The sequence below is a fragment of the Rhamphochromis sp. 'chilingali' genome (assembly GCF_963969265.1).
Source record: "Rhamphochromis sp. 'chilingali' genome assembly, chromosome: 16".
In the NCBI taxonomy this organism is placed as follows: domain Eukaryota; kingdom Metazoa; phylum Chordata; class Actinopteri; order Cichliformes; family Cichlidae; genus Rhamphochromis; species Rhamphochromis sp. 'chilingali'.
Genome location: NC_137943.1, coordinates 4,907,490 through 4,929,968, shown reverse-complemented (window position 1 = coordinate 4,929,968; position 22,479 = coordinate 4,907,490). Strand labels below are relative to the sequence as shown.

The window sequence follows — 22,479 nt, the reverse complement described above, 5'->3', positions numbered from 1 at the left end:
CAAAAGTTGGATCATTCAGATTTGGGCAGAATCTTGCACATCTACATGATGCCTGTTTCTTTTGTGTCTCAGTGTCAGTCAGTGATGTTAGCTTAAGCACATTGTGTTTTTCTACACTTGTAATTGACACAAAGTTTCAATCCCATTTTATTACCAGTTCAGGAAACCAGATAATTATAAAGACATCATGTGCTTTTTTCCTACCAATTAAGTCAGGCTGAATTTATAAATATGAGAATCGTCTCCTTGTGACTGACGTGTGATGTGAGAAACCCTCTACCTTAATTGGCTCCATGAGCTGTGAGTCAATATCTCTGCCGATACCATAGCAGCCTCGATCAAGAAAGTGTGGAGAAAGTTGACGCTCGCTCTAAAAATATGTGTATGAGCTTTGAGTTATAGCTCAGAGCTTTGACACAAATTAGATCAATTTAAAAGTTTCTAATTACCTGAATTACTTCAGTGAGTCGTGTTTAAAAGTCACTGTAGCTCCAAATTCTGACCAAGTTAATTAGAAGGCTGAATCATTTGGCTAAACTACATAACCACCATTCCAGCATGGATTGTTTCTTTTACCAAATATTACAGTTTTGTGGATTAATGTTCTTTAAAAAATGACATCAAAGTCTGGCTCCTTGGAGGCAACACATGAAGAAATGAAGGGTGGCTCATTTCTTTGCAGAGTACTGCATGTGTCGTTAAAAAAGAATATCAGATCAGTTTATATGCAGATATGAACCAAAATGAGGTCTCTATGTCAGTTAGCGACCTATTTTTCTCCCTAACCTGACATCCATCTCTGCTGTTTGTCCTATTTGACTGAGAGAAGAGGGGCTTTGGAGAACTGCTGTGAAACATCCAATATTTGCAAGTTACTCTGAGAACTTGACAGTTAATTAAAATCCACTTGAAAAGTTTTTTTTACTGCTAAAAATGGAATGATACTAATAAAAAACGGATTAATAGTTAGTTTGTAAAGTAGCAATTTTTCATTAATGAATATTGTGTGGTGGGTCTAATAACATTATTGGATGACATTTACAAAACTGAAATTGGTTAAAATTCTGTTTCACTGCTTTCACTAAGAATTGACATTTGACTAATGACACAACCATTCAAACATTAATTACAACCTTACTAAAAATGATTATTATTGAACTTTTTCAATAGCAAAATAACAAGATACTGAAGTTTAATTAACTATTATTTACTATTTATTAACAATGATTATGTAAAAATGTGATGACCTGTATAACGTTGAGAAACTGTCTCCTGGTTTTACTGCCGTTACTTTGACTTTCTTGCTGTTTGTACCACACCTTTCCCAACAGGTGAGTCACTCGATACTTACAGGTACAACCTCATGCTTCCATTTCTTCCTTGCCAGATTGTCTCTCCACAACTGCATTGCAACTCCACTGCTTTTGCATAATTCCCATGAGTTTTGCTTTTTTGGAGTTTTGGGAATATTTCTAGTACTCTGCCTCGTGTCTGCCTTTGTTACTTTGTTTGCATGGACTGCTTAACTCTTAGTTCAGCCATTAATTAAAGAATCTTAATTTTATAGACTTAATAGCTGCAATTATTTGGCATTATTAGGCCTATTTTTGCCTATGTTAGCATACTTTAATTACTGTTGTGATTTTTAAGGCAGAATACTGTTCAGAATACCCTAACCCTATGCACATTGTTAAAGACATTTTTTCTTTGCAAACGAAATTAAAGTTAAGTAATATTTTCAATATTATCTTCATAGGCAAAAAGAGAAACGATAGCAATGAGCTCCAATATTTCATTCCTTTACTCCAGCTCCTTCCTGTCCTTTCCAAGCTTTCTTTTCATTAGTATGCTAACGTGGCTGTACTTTGCCTATGAAAGGCCTGCTGTAAATGCAAATTCAGCCTGGAGAAATTATCTCTGGAAAGTTTGATGATTAGAAATTTGAAGTTGTTAAATACAGCCTCCTGAGTGTAAATGTAAAAATCTGTACTTGACTAAAACTTTGGCAACTCAACCACAGAGCCACTGGGGACACAAATAGAAGCTTGAGGCAGCAAAACAAAATCACATACGTAGACAAAGCAGCAAATGAAATCTTATCTAGTCTTGTGGCGCAGTTTATCGGAGGTGGAGGTCACAAACAGCTCTCTTTTTGAAGGTCAAGGATAAACTGGAGATGAAGGCAGAACATGCCACAGCTGGTTGCCCGTGGCACAGATCAGAAAAGGGAGAGAGAGTGAAAGAGAAACTGTGAGCAGTGTGGAGAGGTGGTGGTGGTGGTGGGGAGGGGGATCTTGTCAGAGCGTTTCTATTTTTAACTCTTCGACCTCACTGAGTGTCACACCCAGTCCACCCCTTCTCCATCCCTCACTTGCAGAGTCTCTGTGTTTCCACGGCAACCGCCTCCCATGTCTCCCTGACAACGCCCTCCTCAACCCTCCTCCCTCCCAAACTACCATCAATGCCGACACCCCCACAGCCCCCACCCACACCCAAATTGTCGATGCGGTGATTATTATGGTTCTGCAGCAACGCGGGGAGTCTGGGAGGGAGAGGGAAAGACGTGATGTGGATGGAGGAGACAGTAAGGGCAAAGAGGGAGGGAGGAGGCAGGGGAAGAAAATGAGGGATGGAGGGCATTAAAAGAAAGGACAAATAGAGAGAAGGAGGGTGGGTAGACGGGGGAATGGGGAAGACAGAAGATAAAGATGAGACATGATAAAGGGTAGAAGAGAAAGCGGGAGAACGGTAGGAATAGAAAGATTAAATAAAGCTAATACATGAGGAAGAGACTTAACCAGAGAGGGGATTGAGGCTACTAAGAAGAAAACTGGGGTGAAGTATGGAGGTGATAAGTCGGGAGAAAAGGAGGGCAAGAAACAAAAATTATTTCCAAAACCTCCCCCTTAGCCCACTTGTTGTTCCTATGACTGGAATTAATTTAAAAGCACCACAGAGATTTTTAATTAGGAAAATTAGAGCTGATAAAACATCAAAGACAATATATTTTGTCCTAAAATAAGAAAGAAAAAGATACATTTTGAGACCCAAATAAGCAAATAGAAGACTGGCAGATACTTCTAGCCTCTACATTGCAATTTTTGTTACGCGCCAGTGAGTCAGAATTGGCAGGAACGCAGGAAGATGGAGTGACTTTCAGATGATCTGCAGGCAGCAGATGGGAAGGAGTGAAAAAATTATAAAAATACAGGAGAAGGAGGAATAGTGCAAACACTGGCATGCAAAGGGCAGAGGAGAAGACATGTAAAGATGTCAATCTTCAGTCCAAAGCTGTTCTTTAGAGGATCTATGTCTTATGTTGAGCTCACTTGTGAGTAAAATTCTGCCTTTTAGAGAGTCTAAACACTACTGAGAGATAAGCAACCTTACATAGTCATCACGTGACTGAACCAAATGAGCTGTCATGATGAGTGAGCAGTCAGATATCTAAGCATGGATAGTTAGGTGAAATACACGTTTCCAGTCTCTACATTAAGATAAACTAACAGGTTGAAGCTACATATTTGTTACATATGAGAGTAGTATCAATCATCTCAAGGTTGGGTGCATGTTACGTTTCTTCCACAGTGTGTCCTTTGTCCATCAGTGAGCCTGATTCTGCCAGAGGTTTCTTCCTTTTAAATGGGAGTTTTTCCTTTCAACTGCCGCCAGGCGCTTGCACAGAGATCTCATAGTTGTTTTTTTTTTTCTGTGTTACTGTAGGAACTTTATCTAATAATCTAAGGAGCTTGGAAAGAAAAGCGTCTGGACTTCTTTGAGTTGCTTGAAGTTGAGTTGCTTGAAGACGTTTCACCTCTCATCTGAGAAGCTTCTTCAGTTCTAACGGACCCTTAGAACTGAAGAAGCTTCTCGGATTAGAGGTGAAACGTCTTCAAGCAACTCAAAGAAGTCCAGAAGCTTTTCTTTCCTAGCTCCTTAGACTATGATGACCTGGATGACTGAGAACCTTCACAGACATATTTTTATCTATGGGTTGCATTGTTGTATTTTGTCATGTTTCTCAGGTCTTTGTCTGAATTTCTACGAACATTATTGCTAAGGATTGTCTTATTGCATTGGAGTCACACTGGGTTAAATATGTACACTTGGGTTTTAAGGGGTATTTATTATTTTCTTCTTTTTTTTGGGTTGTATGGAAGCCCCAAACGCAATTTCATAATGACGATAAATAAATAAATACTAAATAAATACTAAATAATACTAAATATCTAATAATATGAAGCGCGTTGAGGTGACTGTTACTGTGATATGGTGCTAGAGTTTCTACACTCGACAATGGTGAAAGCGAACATAGATCACATCACTCCTAACTCAGAATTTCTTCACAGTTTCTGGTCATAGAGTATGAAGGACCAGGATTACTTAGGATGAGAAATAATTAGCACATAATTATTCATTACCAATAGAAAAGATAATACTGGTTACGCAATCTTACTTAATTCTAACATAGCTGAAATTTTCAAATTCACCATGTCCTTATAATGAACCTTCTGGTGCTGAGTGATCACGTTTACCTTGATATTGAGCGCTCTCTGGTTATGGCTAACAATGTCAAAATGTTCAAAAGTACATTTTACTCAAGACCATTAGAGTTAAAAGAAGACTGATACTGTATTCATTAATATTTAGTGGCAGGCGCTGTTCTGAGACATTTGTGACAGTGATTAAGTCAGAAACAGCATGAAAGGAGGAAGGTAGGTAGCTAATGTGACCTATTTATTAATTCAATCATTCATTTTCTTCAACTTATCTAATTCAGGGTTGCGGGAGGGCTGTCATTTATCTCAGCAACAGGGCAGTAGTTGGGGTACAACCTAGACAGGTCGTCAGTCTGTTGGGCTGGAGCTGAGATAGAACGCCCTAGCACATACTCAGTAAGATGCTGAGCCATTAGTTGATGTGGGCTGTCTACTTATGTAAAACATCCATCCATCCATCCATCCATCTTCATCTGCTTTATCCAGGGCCGGGTCGCGGGGGCAGCAGCCTAAGCAAAGAGGCCCAGACCTCCCTCTCCCCAGCCACCTCCTCCAGCTTATCCGGGGGAATACCAAGGCGTTCCCAGGCCAGCCGAGAGATATAATCTCTCCAGCGTGTACTGGGTCTGCCCCGGGGCCTCCTCCCGGTGGGACATGCCTGGAACACCTCACCCAGGAGGCGCCCAGGGGGCATCCTTGTCAGATGCCCGAACCACCTCAGCTGGCTCCTTTCGATGTGGAGCAGCAGCTGCTCTACTCTGAGCCCCTCCCGGATGGCCGAACTTCTCACCCTATCTCTAAGGGAGAGGCCAGCCACCCTTCGGAGGAAGCTCATTTCTGCCGCTTGTATCCGCGATCTCGTTCTTTCGGTCACTACCCACAGCTCGTGGCCATAGGTGAGGGTAGGGACGTAGATCGACCGGTAAATTGAGAGCTTCGCTTTTACACTCAGCTCCCTCTTCACCACGACGGACCGGTGCAGCGTCCGCATTACTGCAGCTGCAGCCCCAATCCGTCTGTCGATCTCCGGCTCCCTTCTCCCATCACTCGCGAACAAGACCCCGAGATACTTGAACTCCTCCACTTGGGGCAGGAACTCATCCCCGACCCGGAGTGGGCACTCCACCCTTTTCCGGCTGAGAACCATGGCCTCAGATTTGGAGGTGCTGATCCTCATTCCCGCTGCTTCACACTCGGCTGCGAACCGTTCCAGTGCGAGCTGGAGGCCCTCATCCGATGAAGCCAACAGAACCACATCATCTGCAAAAATCAGAGATGAGATTCTGAGGCCACCAAAGCGAAAGCCCTCCGCCACTTGGCTGCGCCTAGAAATCCTGTCCATAAAAATTATGAACAGAACCGGAGACAAAGGGCAGCCCTGGCGGAGCCCATCACCCACCGGGAACGAGTCCGACTTATTGCCGGCAATGCGAACCAAGCTCTTGCAACGGTTGTATAGGGATCGAATGGCCCGTAGCAATGGGCCAGACACCCCATACTCCCGCAACACCTCCCACAGGACACCCCGAGGGACACGGTCGAATGCCTTCTCCAAGTCCACAAAACACATGTAGACTGGTTGGGCAAACTCCCATGCACCCTCAAGTATCCTGGAGAGGATAAAGAGCTGGTCCAGTGTTCCGCGACCAGGACGAAAACCGCATTGTTCCTCCTGTATCCGAGGTTCGACTAGCAGACGAACTCTCCTTTTCAGCACCCTGGCATAGACTTTCCCAGGGAGGCTGAGGAGTGTGATCCCCCTGTAGTTGGAACACACCCTCCGGTCCCCCTTCTTAAAGATGGGGACCACCACCCCGGTCTGCCAGTCCACATGTAAAACAAATGCAGCTAAATGAAAGCTGCTGTGTGTAAAATGTTAGTTATGCGTAAACGGAACCATTACCAGCAACTTCAGAAAACTTATATATCTGACTAATGCAGTGTTTGTCTAATTTAGCAAAGCTGTTGCTGTACCAGTGTTAGCCTCCTGGCACCAGTGATGCTGCTGCTTATTGTTACGAAAACAAGTCTGCACCGATCACATGGAAACAGTTAGCAATGGCTTTAAACACTTCTTCAAATTTTCCTAATTAGTGCTCAGACAAGCAGCGGTGACAGCTTTGTCAGTGGATAGCAGTCGCACATGCAAAACAAACTCAATCTTAATTGCCAGTTAAAAGAAAAATCTGACACTGAAAACACTGAAAATAAATGTGGAGCACATTTGTGAATAAAAAATGAAATGCAGCCCAGTTTTTTCTAATGAAAAAAGTTGATAACAACACTAAGGTGACTCAGTCAGATGGACTCTGTCCTCTCTGTCCTCTGTCCTACATTTTAGACCATAAAATGCTTCAAAAATAGAACCAAAATTGGATTTTTGCCAAATGAATGTGACGAAACAATGCTTTGTAAAAACTAAAAAAGAATATTTACAGTTATGCCGAGACACGACAATATTATGACACCTGCACATGTTTCTTGGTGATGATTTCAGAGAGCAGTGGTTCATAGGTGTAATTTCTGTAGCAGGCACCTGATGGAGCCAGTGAGCAGGGCTGAGATTCTACAACAGCAACCTTCTTAACAGCCGACACAGACTGCAACATGACTGTATGCAGTGTTACACAGCCAACCACAACACACTGGGTTTCCCGGTGGTTATCTCAATTTCTAGAATTTGCTTTGATTTAATCTCCCTGGCTCTCTCTCAAGGACGAATCCAGGACACAGCATCAGGTAAAAGATGGTTGCCACTTTGCTTTGCATACCAGAGACTCTTTGTCTCACACACACACATTGACACAGCAGGAACGACAACAATTTCTTCTTTCTTTCGGACTACATGCACATTGAAAAAATGAGGGTGTGTTCGCCTTACATAAGGGTGAAACAGTCACTGTCATCAATATTGTATATGAGAGAAAGATGCAGAGTTAAAAATAGATGGAGTCAAGATAAAGTCAGGAGAGAGAAACTCCCAGACTGGCTGGGTAATAAAAACATACAACCTGCGCAGTCTGGGCCAAATTACACAGAGTGAAGAGACTAACACACAAGGTCATTAACAGCAGCAATTTTTAATATCTAATATTTAATATTTGATCACATCGGAGCACAGCAGCAACCATACAACCAGACACCCTTTGGAGGAAGGGTGGCTGGTTGTCTCTAATATTACTGAAATACTACTGTTAAAAATATATTTTTAATCATTTAACCTGCAATCACTGATTCTATGTTGTTGTGGATACAACCCTGCCCATTTTAAGCAGTCACATAGAAGTTGTGTTTCAGGTAAACTCAAACAGACTCTTTAATAACTCCATTTTTGATCTCTACTAATTCCCAAAGGAAATAATGTACAGTTGTGGTGAAAAATGTACATACACTCACCGTGGACATGACTCTCACAGTAACTTTAAATTATTTATTAGAGCTGTTCTATTTCCAGCATTAGCGTTTTTGCCTCTCAGCAAACACAGAAATACAAGCTACAGGATACAAGTTGGATGAGAAAGATTCACTATAACTGTGGTCATTCAAAAAAAACATCAATACATCACTATGCCTTACATAGTGATGTCAGTCTCACAGTAAACCACGCGAAATACATGTCAAATGCAACACAACTGTCTTCCAAGTACTGTAATGTGTAGTGAACCACATTAAACACATCCTGCAACAAACAGCTGAATAAATTTGTGATTTCAGTCGTTTCCAGCTTTTGTTAGGAAATGTCATTGAGATTTTTGGTAACACTAAATCGTAGCAATAACAAACCATAAAGTTTTCTGCAAACACAATGGGAAATGTGCAGTTCAAATTTGAACTGTGGAATAAAAACTTAAGGAAAAATCTGTGAAAAATCATCGCAGCCCTGCAAACATCATCACTGTATTTGTAATGCTGAAGAGTCATACAGGATGTGGGGCTGACTTAGGCACCATAAAAATCAACCCATTTAGAGAGTGCCAAGTATCATCACTTACATTTATTTAGTCATTCAAAGTCACTGGTTGTTTACTTATATCTTTATGAAAATGAATTATAGATGTATTTTCTATGAGATTTCTGGTTTAAACATTAGTCTCCAGGTCAAAACTGGACTATAAATGGACAGATCCAGGCATTCTTTCCATGCACATTAGTGAGTTCGTCAGACCCCATCTTACAAAGGAGGGAATGAACCTTAGACTTGAGATACATACAGTGTACAGTTTTCACCTAAAGAAGGTAATGTGGTGATGTATGCTGGGCTAGGTGGATGAAATCTCAAATTAGCTTTAAGAATCTTAAACCACAGGAACATCCCTCAGTTCACTTTTAGAAATAAAATACATTTTCTGTGTTCTGTGTATTTAAATACTTCACTGTCATCCACATCCACAAACAAACACAGGGACAAGCATACTAAACATCCCCAAAATGATCTAACATAAGGATGTGCAAACTTCCTGGGTCAGAAAGAAGAAAAAGGGAAAAGGGAAACTTGTTCTTACCTGTGGAGGTTACATTGTTGGTGGCATTATGAAAAAGAAAAAATGGAAAGGGAGAGAGAAAAAAATCAAGTTTACTCGCTTTAGAATTAACTCCATTGTCTTATACACAATTCTCCAACGTCAGCTCTAACAATCCCTCTGCTTTAAGACCTCTCTCGCTAAAATAAGACTCGAGTATTGAGTCATGTACCTGAAAACTTTCGCTCAGGCCAAGATCTGTGTGGAAGAGACAGACGCAATTCTAGCTACTTGACAAAACCTTTTATCTAAAGAGCATTAAACACATATTTCACCAGGAGTGTCAGGGTGGTTTAAGGTCGGGACTAAAGCGAAGCACAGGGAATTACAGTAGAAAGTAAATCTTCATAAGGAGGGTACGAGATGTAGTCTGTAGCGACAGAGTGATCAGGCTAGAATGCAGGCATTTCAAGTAAGAGGAAGGAGTACTAGAATGAGGTGCCATCAGGGTTTTTCTCAGGTTACAGGAGGCAGGCCTTACCAGGCACTGGACAGTAAACTGCAGGTTACTATGTGGCTGGTGATTGGTTAGATTTGGATGGATATGCCTGTCTGTTGTAATAACAACAGGGGAAAATCCTGTTACATGAAGGTTACTTCTAATCAGGATAATAATGCAAAAACAAAGATTGTAATCTGAAGTATGACCTGAGCAAAAATATAAATTCCTCCGTACCTACAAATTAACTATGTTTAAGATTGGTGGTCCTGAGAGGTCAAACAGACTGCAACTTAAGAAAATACCAGTAAATAGAAAAATACTACAAAAACACACAAAACACAACAGAAGCTGAATAAAACAGAGTGGAACTAGAAAAAAATCTCACAAAACAAGAGCAGAGAAGTGTTACGATATGAATGTGACAGAAACCAAAACATGTGAAGGACTGCACTGAGACATGCATGAGAGAAACAGAGGAGTCTGTGTGTTTTTATCATATGATTCACATAAAAACTGCACATATGTGTTTGCTATTAGCAGTTTACTGTTAGCTTGTGAATTTTGTAACTGTTGCGTCCACGTTGTTGTCTCCCCAAAAACACTTCTGTTGTGTTTTTAAGTTGGTATTTTTGTGCCGTTTTTTTCTGTTTCACTTGTGTTTTATCCAACTTCTGTTATGTGTTTTACAGTATTTTCCTCTTTGCTGGTATTTTCTTGAGTTGATCACATCGGAGCACATTGCTGCGGTGAGGGCCACCGTTTGATCTTTTTTTAGATCCCCTAATTCTTGGCCAATGAAATATAAAGAATAAATTGAAGTCCCTTGTTACAAGATTTAATCTAACAATGAGGGACATGAAAATGGTTCAGAGACCGATACTTGACTTTAATGTGAAAATATGGTCACTCACAGGTGACACATGGGTAACTTTATGATGAAGGTCACATCCTGTGGCTCAAAGTAGTAGAGATTTGAGGATTTTTTGGTTCATTTTGGGTCAAATACTACATTGTAGAGAATTTAGAAAATAGCTGAATGGAGTAATGCATCTTTAACATATAACACGTCATATATAGTTTATAATAAACACCTGCAATAGAATTCACTACTGAAAATCACTGCGAAAATAAAACTTTAGAGGTGAAAAAATAAAAAACTGGGTTTTGTGCCTTATCGACCTAATAAATAAATGAAAGATGAATTTGTAACACATTTTCCAGTTTTCTTGTTCACAACCATAGACTGTGTATAAAAGATGGGCATAGCCTTTGCATCTGAAAAATCAAGTGCTTTCTGATACTCAGGAAGTGGTAACTCCTGGTGTCTAAAAGGAAGTACAGAAGTCTAAGGGCTCCCTCGCTCTGTGACCTCAGCTGACATTTTTCTGATGAGTCACTATTAGTTCAGATAACAAGGTTATGCTTTAGTTCCAGCCTGATTTTGACTGACACATTGCAATCCTATGACTGTGCAGTCCTGCTTAATTTCACAGTTTGGCATCAAAAAGACAAGATGGCAGCATGACAGCAGAAACACACCTCTAAAGTTTGCAAATGAACAAATGGCATCACAGTGGCTACATCCTGTCCATCTTTTATATGACGTCTATGGTCACGGCCACACCTTGCCTCTTCTACATACACTAATTTGCCTCTATGCAGATGATTAAAGTCTACAAAGTTACTGACTGAATCTGAAAGGCATTGACAAACTGGCTTTTCCATGCAGCGACCCAGGTTATGTGTGTTTTTACAGACAAAAAGGAGATAGTGGTAGGTTACATAGCAGCTGACAATCACATGAAACAGTAGACAGTGGAGCAAGCATAGACGGCAGCAGCTATCAGCAGCAGGTCAAGTATTATCAAATTGTTATGATCACAGTAACAGATACACAGAGGCAGGCAGAGGAAAATCCAATCAGACAGTTTACCCTGGCAGGTTTGTAGGGCCCGACCAGCACAGTACATTTGTGTCCCATAGTCATGCTGGCAGCATAGGATATTATTATATTTGGACACAAATGAATTTCTGTCTGCGATATTTTCCAGATTATATTTGCAGTAGTAACAAAGAGCAGATGTTTATCTGTCGTAAAGGTAAATATCTTAAAAGCTGATTAAACAGAAGCTGTTCTGGATATATCTGTCGGGCCCCGGTTATTTCGGATTCGCAGGCGACAGGATCGAGCACCAAGCAGGCAAAGAGCCATGCATACAGGGAGACAAACATCACTACTTCTTGCTATTCTAGCCTACAATCACTTTTCTTTAAATTAGCTCCATGTTATTCATAATCTTCCCTGTAGTTCACCAACCTTCCAATGGGGGGAGCTGTGGCGACGAGGACTCCTGGTGGTCTGAGTGTGCAGGGAGAGAGGGAGGGGCTGCTTGGGTGATGGGAGGAGGGGGTGTGGCTGAGCTAAGGGACACTGGTACGCATTTGGGGGGAGTGTCTGGTGATGACGATGCAGGGGTGGCTTCTTTCTTACAGGAAGCAGCTGAGGAATTAAGAGGTGTGGCTGAAGTGGTAGAGGATGCAGGACCGGCGGTTCCCGTGGAGGCCACTGCTGCTGTTCTAACAACAGGAGTGGCCTCCGAATTACTGGGGGTAGCTGTGCAGGACATTAGTGTGGCTGAGGGGATGAAAGGCTTGGCATCGACGTTGAGGGCCGATCCAGCTATGGCTGCTGAAGGATATGTTTCTGCTGAAGTTAAAGGTGATGGACTGGTGGACACAGTGGGGGGAAGGTCTGAAGTGCTCTTGAAAGGGTTGAAATCAGAAGCAGCTTGTGAAGCAAGGACAGTGGTTTCTACTGGGGTTGACTTTGTGAGGGAAGCAGGAGCAAGTGAGGCTGTGTTGGTGATGGGGGTGGTTGTCTGGGAGTCGGGAGTGGAACCCGGTGGGGTCTGGAGAACTGAATCAAGGAAAGAGAAGGTCTGGGAGACAGGGCTTAGGTTGTCCCCTGTCATTAGTGCTAGGCTACCGCTGACATCCCCAGCTAAACTATTCTTGGTGACTGTACTAGCAGCTGTGCTAATATGGTTTTCAGGTTTGGCTGACATTCTCTCTTCAATGGGCTTTTGCCCATTTTTAACAGACACAGAAAAGTCATCTAAACACATAGGCTCGTAGGAGCGCGAAGACAAATCTGATACTTGGCCAACATGGGAACAGTTGGTAAAACTTGTGGGTATCTGTTCAGGGGCAGAGGGTAGAGTGGGGCTGGGGATGGAGTTTGGAGCTTTGGGGTCACTAGAGCCAATGTCAGCACCTGCAGCCCACTTAGGGGCAACTGTAGCTGGTGTGGGAGAGACAGGCTGCTGTGGAGCTCCCCACTCCTCTGGAAGTCTTGCCCGACTCTTAGTCTTTCTGCCTTTTACCCTACCCCCTCCTCCACTCTCTCTGATCTCCCACTCCCAGTTCTCCTCCTCATCTTCGTCCTCCTCCACCTCCCTTCTGCCTTTATCCTGCATCCTGCTGATGTTATTCTCCTGGCTATCCAAGAAGTCGTAGACCTCATCACGGCCCTTCCTCTTCTTCTTCCGTCGCCGCTGCTGCTGCTTGCCGGCTTCGTTCCCCGGCCCTGCTCTGTCAGGGCTGAGGGGTTCAGAGTTGGAGGATGTAGCACTGCTGTCATCCACTGAGCCGCTGGGAGAGAGGATGGGAGCTGCCGAGGGGGAGGGTTTTATAAGAGGAGGAACCAATCACATACTGTGTCAGAGAAACACCTGATAAAAAGCCATCAGATTATGGTTACTATAGCTGTACTCGTTATTTCAGGTTTAAATCTGATTTAACTGGGTGTACCAGCTATTTTGGTAAATAACTCTTGCATCTATGACAGTGAAAGTAAGTTGATGTAGTGAAGATAATAGGATTACTCTAAATTCATGTTGAAATATGAGTTTTTATGAAATAAGCTAAAGCAGACATTTTTCCCCCCTCTTACGCAGTTGGGTTAACTTATGCAAGATATGTATCTTACCTTAGAAAGGGTTTCTGTGGTTTCACAAGAGCACTCAGTGGTGCTTGATATCCTAAGTTGTGCTTTCCAGGCTGACATTTCTTAACTTCATCAAAACCCCCAGTCTGTTATGTCTACCATTGCCAGACGCTGCTATACAATCAAAATGATTTAACGACCATTGTGGTTGACGATACGTTAAAGAAGCTACACAATTTTAGGCTAAAAACAAAGTCTAACCAGCAAGCTGTCTTGTTAATAGTGCTCTTTAGTGGGTGCATTACAAGAGCTTAAGCCCTCACTGTCCTTACTGTTGCACTGACTACCTGTCCTTCAACATGATTCAGGTAGTTTTTTTGTCTAAACCAAAGTAATTAGAGTAGTTTGCATCCAGAGTATTCCCTGATGTGTGCTACATGTGAGAAAGGACGTGTGTGAAAACTACACCAACATAGCTAACTAAAAATTGTTCGAAGTTCAGGTTTGATAATAGCTACAGACTCTACAAAAGAAAAATACCACATTTAGGCAGTGCTACTTCTTGGTCCTTTCAAGTTGCACTGAGGGCAGCCTACTCTTTAGGCCATCTTTGGGTACCAAAAAGGTATCACATGAGTCCCTGGATGAGGACTACCTGATGAGAGTTAACTTCAGTAGATATCGCTGCAATGCAAGTTAGAGGCATCTCTGACATTCAGTGATAGCTTTTAGTTCTTCGCATCCTGTTAATAAGTTCAATTATGCACATTAATTGAGCAAAGCTGGACTAATTTCCTACTAATGTTAAATTTGTTTATTTGTAGAGATAAGTGTCTTCTATGAGTTTATCTTACTGAACTATACTTATTCTCATTGCTTAACAAATACTGTAAATAATAAACGTCTGTTATTACTGTCACCTGGAGCCTTGACTCATCCCCCAAAAAACAAAGAACAGACATTTTTGTGGAACATAACTTATTTTAAAATTTTACTCGTTTAAATTTATTACCTGCTGAAATATTTCGGTGTGGTGTACATACACTGTAAAATAACAACCGGATGAAGACAGATTATTTTTAGTGACATCACATGATATGGTTGGACAGGAGAAACACCTAAGCTGGTACTATAGAAGATGTATTAGCAATGCATTTGGAAAGCACACGTGGCTACATGCTATAATACGCAATAAATTCCCGCCTTGTGTACTAGTGGTATGCCACATGCCAACCAGGAAATGCACATAAAATCATGAAGTGAAGTTTGTTTTGCTGGGTTGGTTTCCAGTGATAGTAACCATAGTCTGACTGCTCTTAGGCTCTTTTTAGGCACAACATTTTCAACAATTTATTGCAGTAAGTTGTATGTGATGGTGCCTGCTTTTATAAATACATTCAACCTGTATTTGCTTTACTCACCTGTTGTTTTGTCTATGGTTCTGTAAAGACTATAATAGATCACACGTGCATAAAACGTTTTATAGATGCTGTTTTACACCAGGCATTAGATATATTTGCTTGGTGTCCCAGCTGCCTGGATTTGACTGGATATACTGTAAACTAAAATTTCACTGACAACAACGTTTGAGGGAACCTTTTAGGACCAAGTTAGACTGTGATTGACATGCACATTTGTGTGCATGAAGGGTAATGTTGTTTTTAGTTGTTACTCTTTATGATAATAACTATAATGTAAAATGAGAGGAAGTCAAAACTGAAAGTTGGTCATATAGTTTGGTGTAGATTTCTGTTTTCCAAATTGCCAGTGAAGTCTGAAAGGAAGTGCCAGTCAACCAGTAAATGTGTGATGCAAGTGTCCTTTTGCACAAATATGCATAATTCTGAATATTTAAACATCATCATCACCACCATCCAGGATACAAAGTTGCTCTTAGAGGGAGGACGCACACACGCCACAGAAAAATAAGCACACTGTGAGAGCAATGCAACCTTGAAGCAACTTAAACAGACAAATATACCAAGCACAGTTAACACAGGATCTAGCATGCAAGAACAAAATTAAAAACATGCGTGTCTACTAAGTGCACATTCAAACGCACTCAAATCACATTAAGCGTTAGGAACGCACTGCGGAATCACAAAACGATCAAATGGCAGACAAAGCAAAAAATGTTCAGCCTGCACTGAAATGATCTTCTTATTTGTCTGTTCCCACTATCTTCTCTTATTTGAGGAATGAAGGCATCGCAGTTGGCTCTGGCTTTTTCCTCTGAATCCATATTTCTCAATTATTTCTGACAAGCACATCATCAGCTCAGAGAGAACAAGAAACAGTAAGATGAACAGACAGAAACAGGCAAACTGTAAAATAGTCTATGACTGCTCATCGGCTCTTCTTCCAGTCTAAAATATTATTATTTTTTCTAGTTTTCATCATCCTAACTGCAGTCTTACATCACTACTTATTAATGGAAATCCAGAAAAAGGTGCAATCCTCTCTAAATCTGGCACCTTTCCCAGCATGGTTTAATTGATTGACTTGGCTATTTTCTCCCAACAACCTGATGCTTGCCCTGCTATAAACAACACTAAAGGAAGACAAGACCAGGGATATTATCATCTATATTTAATAGGATAACATATTTAATGGGAGTACTTCTTAATCTGGACTCTGGCAAACCGCCATGAAATACATTAAGGTTGGAGCATGGGCTGCTTTGAACACATGACCCATGCAAAAACACAGTATGAGCTGTAATTTGCCAAATTCTATTTAAGGTTTACCGCAGACAGAGCAGGAGCGCAGTGGACTGCAAGCCTTAAACACAGGATAGTAAACGCAGAAGAATAGAAGCATGTTTGGAAAATGTGTCATCAGTATCCTGCAGAAATATCCCCACACTGAGTTGTAGACACAACTTAAAAAGACACACAGAATTTGTGTTATAAATGACTATTTTCCATACTTATAAAGCACCTCAGCAATGACACTTCCATGAATGTAAATTCCTAAATTGTGCCAATGCCTAGACAGATCCAATTTAATCCCCCTGTGACTTTAAGTAACATGTTTTTGTTTTTTTGCTCTTTTATTGTTGCTTCATTAGATACCCAGTGATGTGAGACAGGAGGAAGTGGAGGGGCATGACTCGCCATCACCCCAAATTTGGGTTTCTGTTTTCTGCCTGCCGACAGGGATGAGTTATTCATGCTCACTGAAGCTTAAAGATAATGTGGGACAATCAAAAAACTAACTTTTAAGATGTTTCTGGCAACTGTGTCGACAGGAAATTATGATTTGGCGTCAATGGAATGACATTACTGCTTTCTCACTTCGTACTTACAGTTAGTTAGAGTGCGTCTTTGCCTCTGGACACCACCACAGTGGGTTTTAAATAATTCAATCAAAATGTGACTAAAGTGTAGACTTTTATTCAAGGGTTTTACAAAAGGATTGCACTAATTGTTCAGGAATTACAGATGAATTACATTAGGAATTCTACACTACATTTTCTTTCCGTTTTTAACGCCTGGATGAAAGTCTAGATGAATATCTTATTTCTTTGCCTTGAGAAAATCTTTTCTTTTGCAGCAGACTGTTGATTTAGCCACTCTGAAAGTGTTTGCTAGCTTCTTTTATCTCTCTGACAGGTTTATTTGGATTTGTCAGTCTGACGATGGCCTTTCCTCACTTGCATCAGTATCTCATTGTACCACATATTTGCAGTTCCATAGAGTCTCTGTCATAGAGTCTCATCCCAACACTTAATGCAATATATTTTGTGAAACTCTTAAATTAAACCTGAAAGTCTGCACTTTTATCACATTTGCTTGTCCTTTACTGTTAACAACTGTTAAGAGAAATTGAGGGACAGCAGATGAGTTCTGAGTGAGGGGACAAGCAGGATTGTCAAGCAGGAAGGTTACATTTTTTCACCTTGGTTATGTAAAACCGTGTTTCCCAGCCTTTTGGAGCCACGGCGCATATTTCACTTTAGAAACATCACACGGCACACCACCAAAAAAAATGTCACAAAAAGCATTTTGAGAATTTTCCCCCGCAGACCAAGTATAGCTCGGTCTGTCCCCAATATACCTTTTTTGCTTTCTTGTGACCACTGCTCATGCCAGGGCCTTCATCTGGGTCGCTTAGAGCAGTGCTTCCCAACCACTGTGCTGCGGCACATAGGTGTGCCATGAAAAATGATCAGGTGTGCCGTGGAAGATTATCTGATTCCACCTGATGAGTACTCTAAACCAGCGGTCCCCAACCCCCGGGCCTCGGACCGGTACCGGTCCGTGACTCGTTTGGTACCGGGCCGTGAGAGTTGAGGCTCAGGGGTGAAATGTCTGGTTTTCAGCGTTATTTTGTTATCGTTTTTAGCGTTAACTCGGTTTTCCTGAGTCTTTTCACGTGTGTTATGAATAAATCTTCTTTTTTTCGGTGCCGGTGCTAGTTTTATTTTGTTGTATTTATCCGTGACACCTTAAAGGCCGGTCCGTGAAAATATTGTCGGGCATAAACTGGTCCGTGGCGCAAAAAAGGTTGGAGATCGCTGCTCTAAACGACCAGCGTGACTAATGGGCAGACCAATTACATTCTCTTCCACTAGAGGGCAGTACAACTACCTGCTCTAATTAAATGGGTTGCCAACTGCCAGTAAAACAGAAATTACATAATAGTCATGCTCTGAGACCATGCAGCTTATAATAGCAATAGATAAATATTTGAAAAGATAAAGCAGTCAATCTGACCTGAGTCCTGGAGAAAATTCTGACCCAGATGAAGGCCCTAGCATGAGTAATGGTCAGAAGAAAGCATACAAGGTATACTGGGGACAAATTGAGCCCATTCTGCTATACCTGGTGCGCGGGGGAAGATCATCAAATTGCTTTTTGTGACACTTTTGGTTTGGTGGTGTTGCTTAAGAGTCCTAATCAGGTAGAACCAGATAATCTTCCGGGGCACACCTGATCATTTCTCGCGGCACAGTGGTTGGGAAACACTGATGTAAAAGGAGAAGGACCAACTACCAATTTTCAGCCAGTAGGAGAAAGCTTCATCAATAGCCAAATAAAGCTAGCTAGCTCACAGCTTCAGATTTTTATCAGGTATTGACATAATGCACATTGTGATGTTCTCTGAACATATGTTTGTTGTCCTTACTTGAGAAGAATTTAACATAGATAAGGCTCAACAAACTGTAATTATCTGCAAAATATGTTAGCTGCTGCAACAATTGTGGTGTACAAATGCATCCATTACAGTAGCCTTTAATGGCTAACAGCTGAGCTCACCTTTGGTTTTAGAAGAGCAATTTTGAAAGTATCTAGTATATATATTCATTGGGTCACTGATGCATGAGATCTGCTGAGAGACAGGGACTTAACTCAATAGAAGCTGTTACATAACTGTTAGCTGGCTTTAAGCTAGAAGGACTATCTTTAGTACACCAACAAGCAGAATACAGAAAAGCTAATGAATAAAAATATTACTAAATGTTTAATAAGTTCTGCCTAAAATGGAAACTTGGAAAGTCAGTATAAGAGTTCAAGTGTGGGCTTTAGAGCCCTTTAGTTGTTTTTTTGCAGGCCATTTTCTTTTGACTCTTGATAGCAGGGTTTGATTTCTGGCAGAATCTAGAGTTAGATGTAGATGACAACATAATGAAGACATATAAAAGCATTTGCAGGAGAATATGCATGTTTCTATTCTAGTTTCTAAAATGTACAATTACATGAGCAGGAAAACTCTGATGCACTACTCTGGGTTTGTGTTTCTGTTACCTGGCAACAACAAATTTAGTTGACACCCAGTTGCTACTGATTATGATAAACATTAGAAATTCATAATAAAGACAACTACAAATGTCATGTGGTGTACTAAATCTACGTTAGGCTACTATTTTCTCTTCACTGCAGGAACTAATGAACACTGTGTGGCGCTATATTATTTAAAATGGTCACTGTTTCATTTGTCTGTTGATCCAGTTTGTCGATTGATGATAAGGACAGTAGCCGGGTGCACAGAGTGTAAAGCAATAAGGTCACCAGCAACAAAACAGCAGAGCTGGGAGTGTTCCAGTGACGGTGAAAACTAGAAAAGACTGCCCTCTGCTGCTGAAAGCATGGCCTGTGTGATCAGGGTGTTACTTCTCCTGTCACCACTGTTCCCTCCTGCTCTGCCTTTGCGTCTCTTCAGTAGTATTAAAGCAAGAATAGCATAACATCTCAGCTTTTATTAAATTAAATGTGATGTTCACGGACCGTGAACTCCATCCGTGATCTCCACTTGTTGCTATAGCTGTGTTAGACATGCAACCAAACCCATTTGGTCTGGGAAAGTTTATGAGTCCTTTATATATTATCGATATTGAATCAATATTAACATTTTGATTCACTGGTCCTTCACTCCCCCCTCCCCTGCTGCCCCAGAATGCAGTATTACGTGCAACCAAGCTCCAGTGTGATACCTGCAGAGTGATTCATGGAATGGATTCCCATGCCACCGGAAGAAAATGGATCGCTGCTTTTAAAGGGACTGCTCCCACTGGTGTTACTGATGGTTTTGCTTTCCACACCAAAATGGCTTGAACTTTTCTGGGTGTCCATAGCTGGACTCATTCCAGTCTGGCCAAGAGTAGTGCTCATACTGGTCTGGAAGGGTGGCATACTGGACCCCATGGTCCCTCCAATCCCAGGTTGAGAAAAGCCTGATGGAGAGAAACAGCAAGGAGCTACATCACCAACAGGAAGCTGTCTGTTTGAATGTTGTATACTTTATATGCTCATACCACATGCAGCTGGGAGAGAAGTTAAATACTGATGGTAACGTTATATCTAAACAAACCACAAGACTTGTAAAATAATGTCCTTTGACCAGAAGAGACCAAAGTGCAGAATGCTGACTGCCATGTTTGGCAAAAACCAAACCTGGCATATTAGCACAAATCCCTCATTCCAACTGCCAAGCACTGTCTTGGAAGGGTGATGATTAAGCCTTGTTTTACCTTTCAGTCACTGAGAAAGCTAAGAACGCCTCTCTATAAAAATGTTGCCTCACATTTGACTATAATTTACATGTTCAAGAGCTAAAATTAGGTAATGCAATAGGACAAGGATCCCCAGCACACTAGCAACAACACAACGGTGAAAAGGAAAAGAATTAAGGTGATGCAAATACCCAGTGGAAACCTCAACCTGACTGAAATAGTGAGGAAGGAACCTAAGAGAGCTGTGCATAAGCAAATCCCAGCAAAGCACAAAGAACTGAAGCGATGTTGTAAAGAAGAGTGTGAAAAAGATTCTCCCTCTTGGGGTGTACTTAGTTTTGTCAAATGCCTGCAAAAACTCCTATGAACACTTTCTCTGTCACATAATTAATAATTCATTAATTAATTAAGTAATTAATTCAGTGTCTAAGCGGTTTGTCTGCTCGGAGATTAGCTGCCCACATCTCTTCAATAGGTTTGTAGGTCGCTGTGTTGCACTGACAGAGAGGTAGAAACTGTTTGTAGTGTGATGACTGTGTGTGTAAAGTAGGCATGTTTCAATTATTGAAAAAAAAGACTTCAATTCTGAACTGAACAACTGCAGAGGTTTCTCGGATGAGAGGTGAAATGATAAAGCTTTCAACCCCAAGAATATTATCCCAGCTGTTGGAGCATGGTAGTGGCAGCATCATGTTCAGGGGCTGTTTTGTACCAGTGGCACAAGTACACAGAACAGAGTGGATGTAATTGTGAATGAGGCAGACTCACATAGAAGCCAGTGGTGAAATGGATGAAATGCATCCAATTATAATTCTGCCAAACGCCTTTACAGCTTTCGATTAGTACTAAAAGTGCCCGGTGACAGTAAAACTTACTAAGGCATATTTAAACAAATATTAGATATGCTATATGCAGGATTCTGACCATGTATGTGCAATTTTAACCCCATCTTTATTTCAAAACCCCCACATTAAAGTAAATACCAGAATCTGCACCAGATTCTTGAGTCTTTTTATTTTATTTAGATTCAAAGCAAGAAGAGACAAAATACAGTGACCTGCTACTTAGTTTGCAGTTAAAGGTATTCATGGCACAGAAGGTGAAAAAGTAAAATGGACCTAGAAATGAGTCAGGCTTGCTGCTGTCCTTTGTCTTGTTCAGGCTCCACTGATCTGTCATCCCACGCATAGGACCTGACCAAGAGAAAGAGCCGGACAGACAGAGGCAAAGAAAATTGGCAAATGGAGAAAGGACAGTGGGGACCGAGAGTCAAAGAGAGAAGCAAAATGAACAGAGTGGAAAAAAGAAGAAGACGACGAGGAGCAGGGAGAAATAAAGCAGTGGGACAGAACATAAACAAACAAATGGGCAGAACAAATGTCAACCAATGCAAATAAAATCAGCATCTAACTCTACCTGCATTTTATTTTGGTGCATGGAGTAACAAAAACTGAATACAAAGATATATATGCAACAAAAAATTTACAAAAGCCTCAGACACCACACAGTAATGGTTTTTGACAGGATACTTTGAAAATGGATGTTTTTTTCCTCGCTGTTTCCTTTGTACATGATTCCTGTGCAATTGATGCATGATAATAAATTGCGTTGCATACTTACTTTATAATCCCCACACCAGAGAAGATTGGAAAATGCAAAGTTTTTGCTCAGTAAAGTGGCTGCAGGTTAACCAACAGCTTTTCTTTCAAAGGAAAAACATTCCTCTTTGCATTTTAACAAGCAACAAATCCTGAATGAGGCACAGTAACCTCAATATATGGTATAAATATGTAACTTTGGTACATAGGTCAACTGCTGAAGTCTTCTGTTAGCTTCAAACTTTTTAACAGCTACATTTTGAATTTAATTCACATATGGTGGAGCAGGTCATCTACTAATTGGTAGACTGATGGTTTGATCCCTGGCTGCTTCAGTCAGCATGCCAAATATCCTTGGGCAAGATATTAACCACAAAGTTGCTCTCTGCTGTATCCATCGGAGTGTGAGGGTGTGTGGATGTTAGATAAAAAGCAGTTACATAAAAAAAGCACAGAAAAAAGTGCTTGTATGAATGGATGTGAATGGGTGAATGTGATCACAATTTGATTAGTGAGAGC

The 22,479-nt window shown here is 41.1% G+C and overlaps 1 protein-coding gene across 4 annotated transcripts in view; it reads right to left on the bottom strand.

Annotated features, from left to right (window-relative positions):
* Window positions 1-22,479, bottom strand: part of LOC308383782 (uncharacterized protein) — a 198,105-nt gene that overhangs the window by 65,750 nt on the left and 109,876 nt on the right. For 3 of the 4 annotated variants that reach the window (XM_080861897.1, XM_080861900.1, XM_080861899.1), the window contains 3 exons: window positions 21,481-21,555; window positions 19,844-20,083; window positions 11,779-13,131 (listed from right to left, as the gene is read on the bottom strand). In XM_080861897.1, the coding sequence (XP_080718023.1) occupies window positions 11,779-13,131; window positions 19,844-20,083; window positions 21,481-21,555 (1,668 nt within the window). The remainder of the gene's footprint in view (window positions 1-11,778; window positions 13,132-19,843; window positions 20,084-21,480; window positions 21,556-22,479) is intronic. The other variant, XM_080861898.1, reaches the window with a different exon arrangement.